The 15,824-nt window shown below is 43.2% G+C and overlaps 1 protein-coding gene across 6 annotated transcripts in view; it reads right to left on the bottom strand.

The window, feature by feature from the left end:
• Positions 1 to 9,466: 9,466 nt before the first annotated feature.
• The window catches only part of LOC115113426 (serum response factor-like), a 68,868-nt gene continuing 62,510 nt past the window's right edge, over positions 9,467 to 15,824 (bottom strand). For 4 of the 6 annotated variants that reach the window (XM_065012882.1, XM_029641036.2, XM_029641035.2 and 1 more), the window contains one exon: positions 9,467 to 14,122. In XM_065012882.1, coding sequence (XP_064868954.1) covers positions 14,027 to 14,122 — 96 coding nt within the window. In that variant the 3' untranslated portion in view covers positions 9,467 to 14,026. The remainder of the gene's footprint in view (positions 14,123 to 15,824) is intronic. The other 2 variants (XM_029641038.2, XM_029641040.2) reach the window with 1 other exon arrangement.

Consider the following 15,824-nt stretch of genomic DNA (forward strand, 5'->3'; position numbering starts at 1 on the left):
CGCCATCACGGTTGACAACTCCATTGTGTCCTCCTCCCAGAGCGCTAAGAACCTTGGCGTGATCCTGGACAACACCCTGTCGTTCTCAACTAACATCAAGGCGGTGGCCCGTTCTTGTAGGTTCATGCTCTACAACATCCGCAGAGTACGACCCTGCCTCACACAGGAAGCAGCGCAGGTCCTAATCCAGGCACTTGTCATCTCCCGTCTGGATTACTGCAACTCGATGTTGGCTGGGCTCCCTGCCTGTGCCATTAAACCCCTACAACTCATCCAGAACGCCGCAGCCCGTCTGGTGTTCAACCTTCCCAAGTTCTCTCACGTCACCCCGCTCCTCCGCTCTCTCCACTGGCTTCCAGTTGAAGCTCGCATCCGCTACAAGACCATGGTGCTTGCCTACGGAGCTGTGAGGGGAACGGCACCTCAGTACCTCCAGGCTCTGATCAGGCCCTACACCCAAACAAGGGCACTGCGTTCATCCACCTCTGGCCTGCTCGCCTCCCTACCACTGAGGAAGTACAGTTCCCGCGCAGCCCAGTCAAAACTGTTCGCTGCTCTGGCCCCCCAATGGTGGAACAAACTCCCTCACGACGCCAGGACAGCGGAGTCAATCACCACCTTCCGGAGACACCTGAAACCCCACCTCTTTCAGGAATACCTAGGATAGGATAAAGTAATCCTTCTCACCCCCCCTTAAAAGATTTAGATGCACTATTGTAAAGTGGCTGTTCCACTGGATGTCTTAAGGTGAACGCACCAATTTGTAAGTCGCTCTGGATAAGAGCGTCTGCTAAATGACTTAAATGTAAATGTTGAAGTCGGAACTTTAAATACACTTAGGTTGGAGTCATTAAAACTCGTTTTTCAACCACTCCACCAATTTGTTGTTAATCTATAGTTTTGGCAAGTCGGTTAGGACATGTATCTTCTTTGCATGACACAAGTACGTTTTTCCAACAATTGTTTACAGATAGATTATTTCACTTACTGGACCACTGTATCACAATTGCAGTGGGTCAGAAGTTTACATACACTAAGTTGACTGTGCCTTTAAACAGCTTGGAAAATTCCAGAAAATGTCATTGCTTTAGAAGCTTCTGATAGGCTAATTGACACCATTTGAGTCAATTGGAGGTGTACCTGTGGATGTATTTCAAGGCCTACTTTAAAACTCAGTGCCTCTTTGCTTGACATCATGGGAAAATCTAAAGAAATCAGCCAAAATCTCAGAATGTGTGTGTGTATATATACAGTCGTGGCCAAAGGTTTTGAGAATGGCACAAATATTAATTTTCACAAAGTCTGCTGCCTCAGTTTGTATGATGGCAATTTGAATATACTCCAGAATGTTATGTAGAGTGATCAGATGGATTGAAATTAATTGCAAAGTCCATATTTGCCATGCAAATGAACTGAATCCCCCCCAAAACATTTCTACTGCATTTCAGCCATGCCACAAATGGATCAGCTGACATCATGTCAGTGATTCTCTCGTTTCACACAGGTGTGAGTGTTGACGAGGACAAGGCTGGATATCACTCTGTCATGCTGATTGAGTTTGAATAACAGACAGGAAGCTTCAAAAGGAGGGTGGTGCTTGGAATCATTGTTCTTCCTCTGTCAACCATGGTGACCTGCAAGGAAACATGTGCCTTCATCATTGCTTTGCACATAGGATATTGCTGCCAGTAAGATTGCACCTAAATCAACCATTTATCGGATCATCAAGAACTTCAAGGAGAGTGGTTCAATTGTTGTGAAGAAGGCTTCAGGGCGCCCAAGAAAGTCCAGCAAGCGCCAGGACCATCTCCTAAAGTTGATTCAGCTGTGAGATCGGGGCTCAACCAGTACAGAGCTTGCTCAGGAATGGCAGCAGGCAGGTGTGAGTGCATCTGCACGCACACTGAGGCAAAGACTTTTGGAGGATGGCCTGGGTGTCAAGAAGTGCAGCAAAGAAGCCACTTCTCTCCAGGAAAAACATCAGGGACAGACTGATATTCTGCAAAAGGTACAGGGATTGGACTGCTGAGGACTGGGGTAAAGTCATTTTCTCTGATGAATCCCCTTTCCAATTGTTTGGGCCATCCGTAAAAAAGCTTGTCCGGAGAAGACAAGGTGAGCGCTACCATCAGTCCTGTGTCATGCCAACAGTAAAGCATCCTGAGACCATTTGTGTGGGGTTTCTTCTCAGCCAAGGGAGTGGGCTCACTCACAATTTTGCCTAAGAACACAGCCATGAATAAAGAATGGTACCAGCACATCCTCCGAGAATGGTACCAGCACATCTCCCAACCATCCAGGAACAGTTTGGTGACGAACAATGCCGTTTCCAGCATGATTGAGCACCTTGCCATAAAGGCAAAAGTGATAACTAAGTGGCTCGGGGAACAAAACATCGATATTTTGGGTCCATGGCCAGGATACTCCCCAGACCTGAATCCCATTGGGAACTTCAAGCATTGATAATGCAAGAATGGGCTGGCATCAGTCAACATGTGGCCCAGAAGTTAATTGTCAGCATGCCAGGGCAGATTGCAGAGGTCTTGAAAAAGAAGGGTCAACACTGCGAATATTGACCCTTTGCATCAAGTTCATGTAATTGTCAATAAAAGCCTTTGATCGTTATGAAATGCTTGTAACTATACTTCAGTATTCCATAGTAACATCTGACAAATATCTAAAGACACTGAAGCAGCAAACGTTATGGAAATGAATATTTGTGTCATTCTCAACTTTTGCCCACGACTATATATAAAACTTTGTTTCTATTGAACATGCCATACAAATAAAGGCATTTTAATTAATTATATGAAGAGTACCTTCTGACAAAGAGTACCTTTTACCAAAGAGTACCTTCTGTCTACCAAAATGTACTATTGTGTACCTTAGTAGCGCTTACCTTCCTCAGCATATGTGGGAACTTCAAGACTGTTGGAAAAGCATTCCAGGTGAAGCTGGTTGAGAGAATTCCAAGTGTGTGCAAAGCTGTCATCAAGGCAAAGGGTGGGTACTTTGAAGTAAATAAAAATGTAGGTGTGTCCAATCTTTTGACTAGTACTGTTAATATGTTTTTAATAAACCCAAAAAGAATTTGGATGTACACTTATATGACCAAAAATATGTGTACAACTGCTGGGTATTAATATGGAGATCGTCCCCCATTTGCTGCTATAACAACCTCCACTCTTCTGGGAAGGCTTTCCACTAGATGTTGGAACATTGCTGCTGGGACTTGCTTTCCATTCAGCCATAAGAGCAGTAGTAAGGTCGGGTACTGATGTTGGGCAATTGGGCCTGGCTTACAGTCGGCGTTCCAATTCATCCCAAAGGTGATCAATGGGGTTGAGGTCAGGGCTCTGGGCAGGCCAGTCAAATTCTTCCAATCGTCTGGAATGTCATTGTATGCTGTAGCGTTAAGATTTCCATTCACTGGAACTAAGGGGTCTAGGCCGAACCATGAAAAACAGCCCCAGACATTATTCCTCCTCCACCAAACTGCATTCGGGCAGGTAACGTTGTCCTGGCGTCTGCCAAATTCAGATTAGTCCGTTGGACTGCCAGATGGTGAAGCGTGATTCACCACTCCAGAGAACACGTTTCCACTGCTCCAGAGTCCAATGGCGGCAAGCTTTACATAACTGCAGCCGACGCTTGGCATTGTGCATTGTGATATAAGGCTTGTATGCAGTTGCTCGGCCATGGAAACCCATTTCATGACAGTTTTTGTGCAGACGTTGCTTCCATAGGCAGTTTGGAACTCCGTAGTGAGTGTTGCAACTGAGGACAGAGGATTTTTACGCGCTTCAGCACTCGACGGTCCCGTTCTGTGAGCTTGTTAACCACTTACCTGCTGAGCCATTGTTGCTCCTAGACGTTTCCACTTCACAATAACAGCACTTACAGTTGACCTGGGCAGCTCTAACATGGCAGAAATTTGACAAACTGGCTTTTTTGAAAGGTGGGAGCCTATGACGGTACCACTTGAAAGTCACTGAGCTCTTCAGTAAGACCATTTTACTGCCAATGTTTGTCTATGGAGATTGCATAGCTATGTGCTCGATTTTATACACCTGTCAGCAACTGGTGTGGCTGAAATGGACATATCCACATACTTTTGTGTATATATAGTGTAGCAGTGACCTTTCTATTTTAATAGAAGAAAAAATTGTGTTAATCATGCACATTTGTTTGTCAACATTTCCAACTTTTCTGGACCTGCTGCTGGGTATAAATGCATGCATATCATTTATAGTAATGAGGAAAGCAGCCTCTTTCCTAGCATAGTCCCAGATCAGTTTGTGCGGTCTGGCCATCTCCTACGGCCATTGTCACGCAAATGACCATAGGAATTGGGAAGACGGGCTAAACAGATCTGGAACCAGGCTCTCTTCCCATCCATAATGATTTCTTAGCTGTCAGCACTGCTCCTCTTCTGAAGACACTGATAGGGAAATAAAACAATGCCTTACTTCACACTGGTTCTCAATGACAACATTTAAAAATAGACGATTGTTTCCCTGCTTGGGTTTGTTTGTTACACAGGATGCACTCTTTTGTGTTTGATTTGTGAAGGTATACAGGACTTATATTTCTTTGTCTGGGCAATATTCTAGCAGTATTATTATCGTAAAATCTGATGCCAACTTATTTTGTTTTCTTTCCTGTTATGTATCACCATAGACCTTAAAAACATCATACCCTATTTCACTCCATGTTAAGCAGCAATGGAGTTAACGATTAAATGCAGCAAAGATTTACTGTATATCTTTGATAAAAAAATCTTTGCTGCATTTAATCGTTAAAACCTCCATGGAGTGAAATGGGGTATGATGTCTTTTTAAATTGGTTTGACGACCAGTATGATTTCTTCAGTGATTAGTGCAATGTTATTTAAATGTAAGAAATTGCATGCTCATTCCTCATCATGCCTCTCGATGCCTATGATCAGTGTCGAAGGTGACTATCTCTGATGGGTGGGTTATTTTCTACAGTTTCTCTCATGCACATCACATCTTTTTCTCGCATCTGCCATTTCTGCTTTATGCCTGCTACTTTTCAGTGTGTATTATAAATCATACAGGACATTATGGCTAACATATTCCCGTCCCCAATAAAGAGCGCTTTCATCAAGTTGTTTGGTTGTTATTGCTGAATGAAATTGTGGGATTATGGACAAAATACATTCAAAAGGTTTAATTCGGTTTTTATTACAAAAGTTTTGGACATATACTATTACATTTAGATTCAAAAGTACTAAAACAAACCATTTATATTTTGCCATGACTGAGTGGACTGCACATTCCATTTATTCATAATCTCCTTTAAAATGCACTATTCTTATGTTTTTAAGAACTATTGGAGGGACCTGAGTATCTGATATAACAAGTGTCAACTTCTAACACACAAGAGACTTTGGATGGGATTCAATCCAAAACCACGCTATAGCACGCTTGACATTTAAATATTTTCTCCAATTGAGCCGACATCACAGTAAAGTGCCTGTAAAATACACATTGTCTTCAAACGCGACCGGATTGGTTCCTGGTCTTTGCAACCGTCAGGAAAATAAAATCTAAGCATTGCATGACCCTGCTCAACAGATCTTGTCAGCCCAGTCCATACACAATAAAAAACTGACTTCATAAAGACTGCACTGACTGGTGAAACAAATTTGTGGTTTGGGAGAAAAACATGACAGTTTCAATATACAGTATAAGGTAAGGGCCAAGGCTCTTGTGATGGTTTGCAGAATAAAGATGTTTAAATTCCCTTCATGTAAACATAAACCCACACTTATGAAAGAGGCATTGTGGTATATAAAAAATAAAATGGTGCTTTCACTACACCCAATCCACCATTACTTCTCCAAATAAATACTATGAAATTATGGATATAACCTCTGTCTTTAATACTTGTTTGGGGTTGACAGTAAATGTATAACTTTATTACATTTACATTTAAGTCATTTAGCAGACGCTCTTATCCAGAGCGACTTACAAATTGGTGCGTTCACCTTAAGACATCCAGTGGAACAGCCACTTTACAATAGTGCATCTAAATCTTTTAAGGGGGGTGAGAAGGATTACTTTATCCTATCCTAGGTATTCCTGAAAGAGGTGGGGTTTCAGGTGTCTCCGGAAGGTGGTGATTGACTCCGCTGTCCTGGCGTCGTGAGGGAGTTTGTTCCACCATTGGGGGCCAGAGCAGCGAACAGTTTTGACTGGGCTGCGGGAACTGTACTTCCTCAGTGGTAGGGAGGCGAGCAGGCCAGAGGTGGATGAACGCAGTGCCCTTGTTTGGGTGTAGGGCCTGATCAGAGCCTGGAGGTACTGAGGTGCCGTTCCCCTCACAGCTCCGTAGGCAAGCACCATGGTCTTGTAGCGGATGCGAGCTTCAACTGGAAGCCAGTGGAGAGAGCGGAGGAGCGGGGTGACGTGAGAGAACTTGGGAAGGTTGAACACCAGACGGGCTGCGGCGTTCTGGATGAGTTGTAGGGGTTTAATGGCACAGGCAGGGAGCCCAGCCAACAGCGAGTTGCAGTAATCCAGACGGGAGATGACAAGTGCCTGGATTAGGACCTGCGCTGCTTCCTATGTGAGGCAGGGTCGTACTCTGCGGATGTTGTAGAGCATGAACCTACAAGAACGGGCCACCGCCTTGATGTTAGTTGAGAACGACAGGGTGTTGTCCAGGATCACGCCAAGGTTCTTAGCGCTCTGGGAGGAGGACACAATGGAGTTGTCAACCGTGATGGCGAGATCATGGAATGGGCAGTCCTTCCCCGGGAGGAAGAGCAGCTCCGTCTTGCCGAGGTTCAGCTTGAGGTGGTGATCCGTCATCCACACTGATATGTCTGCCAGACATGCAGAGATGCGATTCGCCACCTGGTCATCAGAAGGGGGAAAAATTATGAAAAATAATAATAATATAATATAATTATAATATAATTATAAAAATTATTACTATTAATTATTTATGAAGTACTCTAAAACATTTTTCCTCAACGCAGTTAAACAAATACAAGCAAATACCAGTATAGTATGTGTACACTCCATGGACAAAAGTATGTTTGACTAGCAGGTGTCCCATCTCATTCCAACATCATGGGCATTAATATGGAGTTGGTCCCCCCTTTGCTGCTATAACAGCCTCCACTCTTCTGGGAAGGCTTTCCACTAGATGTTGGAACATTGATGCAGGGACATACTTCCATTCAGCCATAAGAGAATTAGTGAGGTCGGGCACTGATGTTGGGCGATTATGCCCACAGTCGGCGTTCAAATTCATCCCAAGGTGTTCAATTGTGGTTGAGGTCAGGGCTCTGTTCAGGCCAGTCAAGCTTTTCCACACCGATCTTGACCTTGCTTTGTCCACAAGGGGCATTGTTATGCTGAAACAGGAGAGGGCCTTCCTCAAACTGTTGCCACAATGTTGGAAGCACAGAATCGTCTAGAATGTCATTGGCTATAGCGTTAAGATTTCACTTCATTGGAATTAAGGGGCCTAGCCCGAACCATGAAAAACAGCCCCAGACTATTCCTCCTCCACCAAACTTCACAGTTGGCACTATGCAATCGGGCAGGTAGAGTTCTCTTGGCATCCGCCAAACCCAGATTAGTCTGTCGGACTGCCAGATGTTGAAACGTGATTTATCACTCCAGGGAACATGTTTCCACTGCTCCAGAGTCCATTGGCGGCGAGCTTTACACCACGCCAGTTGATGCTCAGCATTGCACATGGTGATCCTAGGCTTGTGTGTGGCTGCTCGGCCATGGAAACCCATTTCATGACCCATTCAGCTCCCGACGAAACCGATCTTGTGCTGTGGCAGTTTGGAACTCGGTAGTGAGTGTTGCAACTGAGGACAGACGATTTTTATGTGTTACACGCTTTGGCACTCGGAGGTCCCATTCTGTGAGCTTCTGTGACCTACTAATTAGCAACTGAGCCATTGTTGCTCCTAGACTTTTCCACCTCACAGTAACAGCACTTACAGTTGACCGGGCAGCTCTAGCAGGGCAGATATTTGATGAATTGACTTGAGGGTGCCACGTTGAAAGTCACTGAGCTATTCAATGCGGGCCATTCTACTGCCAATGTTTGTCTATGGAGATCTCATGGCTGTGTGCTCGATTTAATACGCCTTTCAGCAATGGGTGTGTCGGAAATAGTCGAATCCACTATTTTGAAGGGATTTCCACCTACTTTTGGCTATGTAATGTAAATGGTCCAGAGGCAATAGAATGACAGATTGATTGATTAACCATGTTACTGTATAAGCAGACCTGGGTCCAAACACTATTTGAAGTCATTTTAAATACTTATGTTGTGCTTGAGTGAGCTTGCCTGTTCCGATGGAACCAATAGAAAAGTCCCATAAGTGCAAAGCACACCCACCTAGCACTCCAGACAGGCTAACGCAAATGCTTAAAGTATTTGGAAGATACTATGTATAATACCTGAACCCAGGTATGGTTAAAAGGACACTAACAAACCCATCATACAGTACACCTATAGAACGTGGATAGACCCTTTTTATTTCAGTTTATGAGAATAGCAGAAAACCATTGAAAATGACAGTGTTTTATCTTGGCTTTATGTCTAACTCTTAAACGGCACAGGAGTAGAGGTCGTCACAGGTCCGTGTGGACCCAATATACCAGAGCCCCGCCCCGGGCCCCATTGGGTTCGGGTCTGAAATTCTAACTTGTCCCTCTGGTCCTGTTTAATTGTTATCGGGTCTATGTAACTACAGCTGATAGATCCGACCACTGCTCTGCATAGCCTATAGCAGTGGTTCCCAACCAGGGGTACAAGGACTCCTGGGGGTACTTGGCCTAGCCACAGGGGGTAGTTGAAAAGACTCACGAGACAATATGCTTACTGGTAAAATGCACATGATGGGGTACTTCAGTGGTACTCCGGTCGGGTCTAGGTTGAGTTGTCCTCTGGTCCATTCGGGTTCAGTCTGATTGTTCTCGTATCCGGGTCCCCATGTATTTTTAATTATCCATTCTGGTCGGTTCTGATTGTCCTCGGGTCCAGGTCCAACTTTTTGGACCTGTGAATACCTCTACACAGGAGCTTGCCAGTGTCCTGCTCACATCTGCCCTGATTAGAGAACATAACAGTATCTTTCAGTAGCCTACATGGCAATACAGGCACCAGTAGACGCAGTCCTTCAGCAAGGCAAGGGGTCATTGTGGATCACTCAGAATTCATCACCAGGGAAAATGCATTTCTTCACCACTATCATTGTCAGTTTGGCACAAGCTGGTTTGTATTTCAAAATGCAGGATCCTTACATTATCCAACTAGCTCATTATTTAAACATGTTTATCATGCCCGTTTCAAGGTTATCCTACTCAATATTCATGTTTATACTTTAAGATTCATAAATTAATGTAAAAACAGTTATTGAAATCAAAATACTACTCATTACAGATCAAGCAGGAAGTCCAGTAAGTGGCTGTTTCAGACTATTTTATTTAGTAAGGTTTAGCCAACTCGTTAATCCTGCTTTAAGAAATACTCTCAGATGTCAAAATGGAAAACGTCAACAAATATCCAGCGTCTTTGCACTGACTTGTAAAGAATAAATTGTCCTGGATGTCAATTCCCATCCGCATATATAAATCAACATAATATGCATGAATATTACATTAATTTACATACATAGTGTGTAAATAATTGATTTATATGCAAATTAGTTGCATATACATATATACACACACAAAACAACTAAATAGAAAACAACTACATGCCATCGCAGACAGGCTAAAAATACAATTTGATTCAATTTAAAAAATAATTATGTACATTTCCAAATGCCTTTAACCTCAATGTCCCGCATTCCCCACCCATTTATAAATCCCCCCCACACACACACACACACACACACACACAAACATTCAGACAATTAATGTATCTTTGGCTGACGTGTGAAGCTGCAGCACCTGCATCGTGTTCACATGGCAATTACTTACAAATCTTCCTAAAAAAGATAAACAAAAAGATAAAACACCCAATAGAAAAGGGGATGTAGTGAATACCTCAATTCTTTCCTCTGCTTTAGTGAATGAATACATATGTTTTTTCAAACATCTAACATACAAGGGTTAACACACACCCTTCCGTGCTTGTGTACAGTGCATTCGGAAATTATTCAGACCCCTTGACTTTTTCCACATTTTGTTACATATTCTAAAATTAATCAAATAAACATTTTCCATCAATCTATAAACAATACCACATAATGACAAAGCGATTTTGTTTTATTTTTTGACTTATTTACCTAAATATGCAGACCCTTTGCTAGGAGACTCGAAATTGAGCTCAGGTGCATCCTGTTAACATTGATCATCCTTGAGATGTTTCTACAACTTGGAGACCACCTGTGGTAAATTCATTTGATTGGACATGATTTGGAAAGGCAGTGAATTATCAGAACAAAAACCAAGACATGAGGTCGAAGAAATTGTCTGTAGAGCTCTGAGACAGGTCACTCTGTGGAGATGGGAGAACCTTGCAGAAGGACAACCATCTCTGCAGCACTCCACCAATCAGGCCTTTATGGTGGAATGGCCAGACTGAAGTCACTCTTCAGTAAAAGGAACATGACAGCCCACTTGGAGTTTGCCAAATGGCACCCAAAGGACTCTCAGACCATGAGAAACAAGATGCTCTGGTCTGATGAAACGAAGATTGAACTATTTGGCCTGAATGCCAAGTATCACCTCTGGAGGAAACCTGGCACCATCCCTACGGTGAAGCATGGTGGTGGCAGCATCTGTGGGGATGTTTTTCAGCGACAGGGACTGGGAGACTAGTCAGGATCGAGGCAAAGATAAACAGAGAAAAGTACAGAGAGATTGTTGATGAAAACCTGCTCCAGAGTGTTCAGGACATCAGACTGGGGTGAAGGTTCACCTTCCAACAGGACAACGACCCAAAGCACACAGCCAAGACAACGCAAGATTGGCTTCGGGACATGTCTCTGAATGTCCTTGAGTGGCCCAGCCAGAGCCCGGACTTGAACCCGATCGAACATCTCTGGAGAGACCTGAAAATAGCTGTGCAGCGACACTCCCCATCCAACCTGACAGAGGTTGGATGAGGAGAATGGGAGGATCTTCAGAGGATCTGTGGGGAAGAATGGGAGATACTCTCCAAATACAGGTGTGCCAAGCTTGTAGTGTCATACCCAGGAAGACTCGAGGCTGTAATCACTGCCAAAGATGCTTCAACAAAGTACTGAGTAAAGGTTCTGAATACTTACACTACCATATAAAAGTTTGGGGTCACTGAGAAATGTCCTTGTTTTTGAAAGAAAAGCACATTTGTTGTCCATTAAAATAACATAAAATTGATCAGAAATACAGTGTAGAAATTGTTAATGTTGTAAATGACTATTGTAGCTGGAAACGGCTGATTTTGTACGAAATATCTACATAGCTTGTACAAAGGCCCATGATCAGCAAACATCACTCCTGTGTTCCAATTGCATATTGTGTTAGCTAATCCAAGTTTATCATTTTAAAAGGATAATTGATCATTAGAACACCCTTTTGCAATTATGTTAGCACAGCTGAAAACTGTTGTCCTGATTAAAGAAGCAATAAAACTGGCCTTCTTTAGACTAGTTGAGTATTAGGAACATCAGCATTTGTGGGTTCGATCACAGGCTCAAAATGGCCAGAAACAAAGAACTTTCTTCTGAAACTCGTCAGTCTGTTCTTGTTCTGAGAAATGAAGGCTAAATTTCCAAGAAACTGAAGATCTCGTACAACGCTGTGTACTACTCCCTTCAGAGTAACAGTGCAAACTGTCTCTAACCAGAATAGAAAGAGTGGGAGGCCCCAGTGCACAACTGAGCAAGAGGACAAGTATATTAGAGTGTCTAGTTTGAGAAACAGACACCTCACAAGTCCTCAACTGGCAGATTTATTAAATAGTACCCGCAAAACACCAGTCTCAACGTCAACAATGAAGACGCGACTTCGTGATGCTGGCCTTCTAGGCAAAGTTGCAAAGAAAAAGCAATCTCAGACTGGTCAATAAAAAGAAAAGATTAAGATGGGCAAAATAACACAGACAGTGGACAGAGGAAGATTGGAAAAAAGTGTTATAGACAGACAAATCTAAGTTTGAGGTGTTTGGGTCACAAAGAACATTCGTGAGATGCAGAAAAATTGAAAAGATGCTGGAGGACTGCTTGACGCCATCTGTCAAGAATGGTGGAGGCAATGTGATGGTCTGCTGGTGCTTTGGTGGTGGTAAAGTGATTTGTACAGCGTAAAAGGGATCTTGAAGAAGGAAGGCTATCACTCCATTTGGGAATGCCATGCCATACCCTGTGGACCGCGCTTAATTGGAGCCAATTTCCTCCTACAACAGGACAATGACCCAAAGCACAGCTCCAAACCATGCAATAGCTATTTAGGGGATACGCAGTCAGTATTCTGTCTATAATGGATATTATATTCTGGTATTCTGTCTATAATGGAGTGGCAAGCACAGTCACCGGATCACAACCATATTGAGATGTTAACTCTTGGAACTACCCATCCCGGATCCGGGAGAATTGTCATCAACTACACTAATTAGCATAGCGCAGGGTCCAAAAAATATTACTAGAAAATATTCATATTCATGAAATCACAAGTGAAATATAGTGAAACACAGCTTAGCCTTTTGTTAATCACCCTGTCATCTCAGATTTTGAAATTATGCTTTACAGATTATTATACCCCAAATTCCTCCGTTTGTTTGTAACGTTATGTTGAGAAATCCACTGGAAACAGCGGTCACAACAACACCGGAAAAAAAATCACATTATATCCATAATATCGACAGAAACATGGCAAATCCTTTTTTATAATCAAACCTCAAGGTGTTTTTCAAATATCTATTCGATAATATATCAACCGGGACAATTGGCTTTTCAGTAGGAGCGAGAGGAAAAATGACTACCTCTGTCTTTTACGCAAGAATCACTCTGAGAGCCCTCAGCTGGCCACTTACGCAATGTAGTCGTTTACACTCATTCTTCAACATAAAGGCGTGAAACTATGTCACAATGCTGTAGACACCTTAGGGAATACGTAGAAAAAGGAAACTGGTTGATATCCCTTTCAGTGGCCAATAGGGGAACATAGGAACACAACGGTTTCAAAACATGAGTCACTTCCTGATTGGATTTTTCTTAGGCTTTCGCCTGCAATATCAGTTCTGTTATACTCACAGACAATATTTGGACAGTTTTGGAAACTTTAGTGTTTTCTATCCTAAGCTGTCAATTATATGCATATTCTAGCATCTGGTCCTGAGAAATAGGCGGTTTACTTTGGGAACATTATCTTTCCAAAAATAAAAATAGTGCCCCCTAGTTTCAAGAGGTAGGGAGCAGCTTGACCTTATGGTACGTAGGAAGTGCCCATCAAACCAATACAACTTGTGGGAGGTGCATCAGGAAGCATGAGGTGAAATATCCTCAGATTACCTCAACAAATTCACAATTAGAATGCCAAAGGTCTGCAAGACTGTAATTGCTGCAAAAGGAGGATTCTTTGATGAAAGCAAAGTTTGAAGGACACAATTAAAATCATTATTTTCATTCATTTATAACCGTGTCAACATCTTGACTATATTTCCTATTCATTTTACAACTCATTTCATGTATGTTTTCATTGAAAACAAGGAAATTACTAAGTGACCCCAAACTTTGGATATTTCAGTTTTTAATTTGTAATAAATGTGTAAACATTTCTAAAATCCTGTTTTTGCTTTGTCATTGTGGGCTATTGTGTGTAGATTGAAGAGAAAAAACAACAACAATTGAATCAATTATAGAATAAGGCTGTAATGTAACAAAATGTGGAACAAGTCAAGGGGTCTGAATACTTTCCGAATGGACTGTTTACTTACAGTATTATACTGTAAAGCAACAGAGGTGTAAAATGAAGTGCTAAGGCATCAATAAATAGAGAGTCTTGGTCTATTTGGCCAGTTCTCATGCGTTTCTCTGTCAGTCGTTCTTAGCGCTCTGTGTGGTGTCCAGGTTGACCATCTGCAGCTCTGCCAGTTTTCTGCTGCTAAAGCTCGACTTCTGACTAATCACCATCTGCAACACAACACATCAACGTCAGCATGCGCCACTGAAGACCTCAGTTCCACTTTGCATGCTTTAATTTGTGATTGTTGAGTAGCCTTCTGTCACACAATACAAGGTTAGGGTCAACAAGGTTAGGGTCAATTTCATTTCAATTCCATTCCTGTAAATTCATGAATTAAACCAAATTCAAATGACAATTTTTCCTCATTGAAAAGCATTGATACCACCCGCACACACGCCTGCACACATACACACATCCACTGTTTTTTTCCTGCTGTATTTGTACTGTTGCCAGTTTCTTCGGTCTGTGTTGTCCGTTTTGTCTAACATTGTTGTTGTTTTTCAGTCCCTTTTGCCTCTTGCCAGGCCTTCACTGTAAATATGAATTTGATCTTAATTCACTTAATTGATATTTGTTAAGAGAATATCCTGAATTGACTGGAAATGAAATAGACTCCAACCCTGTTGCCTAAGCACCAAATTATTGACATTAAATCATCTCTTTTAGATAAGAAAGCCTTTTCTAAAAGCATCACTTTGCACAAGTTTGGTCATTTGTGTTGTTACAGTGTAACTATGTACTCTAACTAGGGCTCTTGAAACACAATGGCTTATATTCTTACTTATATTATATATATATTGAAAAGAAGGTCGACGACATCCGATCCTCGTTTGCTAAGTCAAACGACACCGCTGGTTCTGCTCACACTGCCCTACCCTGTGCTCTGACCTCTTTCTCCCCTCTCTCTCCAGATGAAATCTCGCGTCTTGTGACGGCCGGCCGCCCAACAACCTGCCCGCTTGACCCTAGTCCCTCTGTCTCTTCTCCAGACCATTTCCGGAGACCTTCTCCCTTACCTCACCTCGCTCATCAACTCATCCCTGACCGCTGGCTACGTCCCTTCTGTCTTCAAGAGAGCGAGAGTTGCACCCCTTCTGAAAAAACCTACACTCGATCCCTCCGATGTCAACAACTACAGACCAGTATCCCTTCTTTCTTTTCTCTCCAAAACTCTCGAACGTGCCGTCCTTGGCCAGCTCTCCCGCTATCTCTCTCAGAATGACCTTCTTGATCCAAATCAGTCAGGTTTCAAGACTAGTCATTCAACTGAGACTGCTCTTCTCTGTATCATGGAGGCCCTCCGCACTGCTAAGCTAACTCTCTCTCCTCTGCTCTCATCCTTCTAGACCGATCGGCTGCCTTCGATACTGTGAACCATCAGATCCTCCTCTCCACCCTCTCCGAGTTGGGCATCTCCGGCGCGGCCCACGCTTGGATTGCGTCCTACCTGACAGGTCGCTCCTACCAGGTGGCGTGGCGAGAATCTGTCTCCTCACCACGCGCTCTCACCACTGGCCTCCCCCAGGGCTCTGTTCTAGGCCCTCTCCTATTCTCGCTATACACCAAGTCACTTGGCTCTGTCATAACCTCACATGGTCTCTCCTATCATTGCTATGCAGACGACACACAATTAATCTTCTCCTTTCCCCCTTCTGATGACCAGGTGGCGATCGCATCTCTGCATGTCTGGCAGACATATCAGTGTGGATGACGGATCACCACCTCAAGCTGAACCTCGGCAAGACGGAGCTGCTCTTCCTCCCGGGAAGGACTGCCCGTTCCATGATCTCGCCATCACGGTTGACAACTCCATTGTGTCCTCCTCCCAGAGCGCTAAGAACCTTGGCGTGATCCTGGACAACACCCTGT

The sequence above is a fragment of the Oncorhynchus nerka genome, linkage group LG28, assembly GCF_034236695.1.
Source record: "Oncorhynchus nerka isolate Pitt River linkage group LG28, Oner_Uvic_2.0, whole genome shotgun sequence".
NCBI lineage: Eukaryota > Metazoa > Chordata > Actinopteri > Salmoniformes > Salmonidae > Oncorhynchus > Oncorhynchus nerka.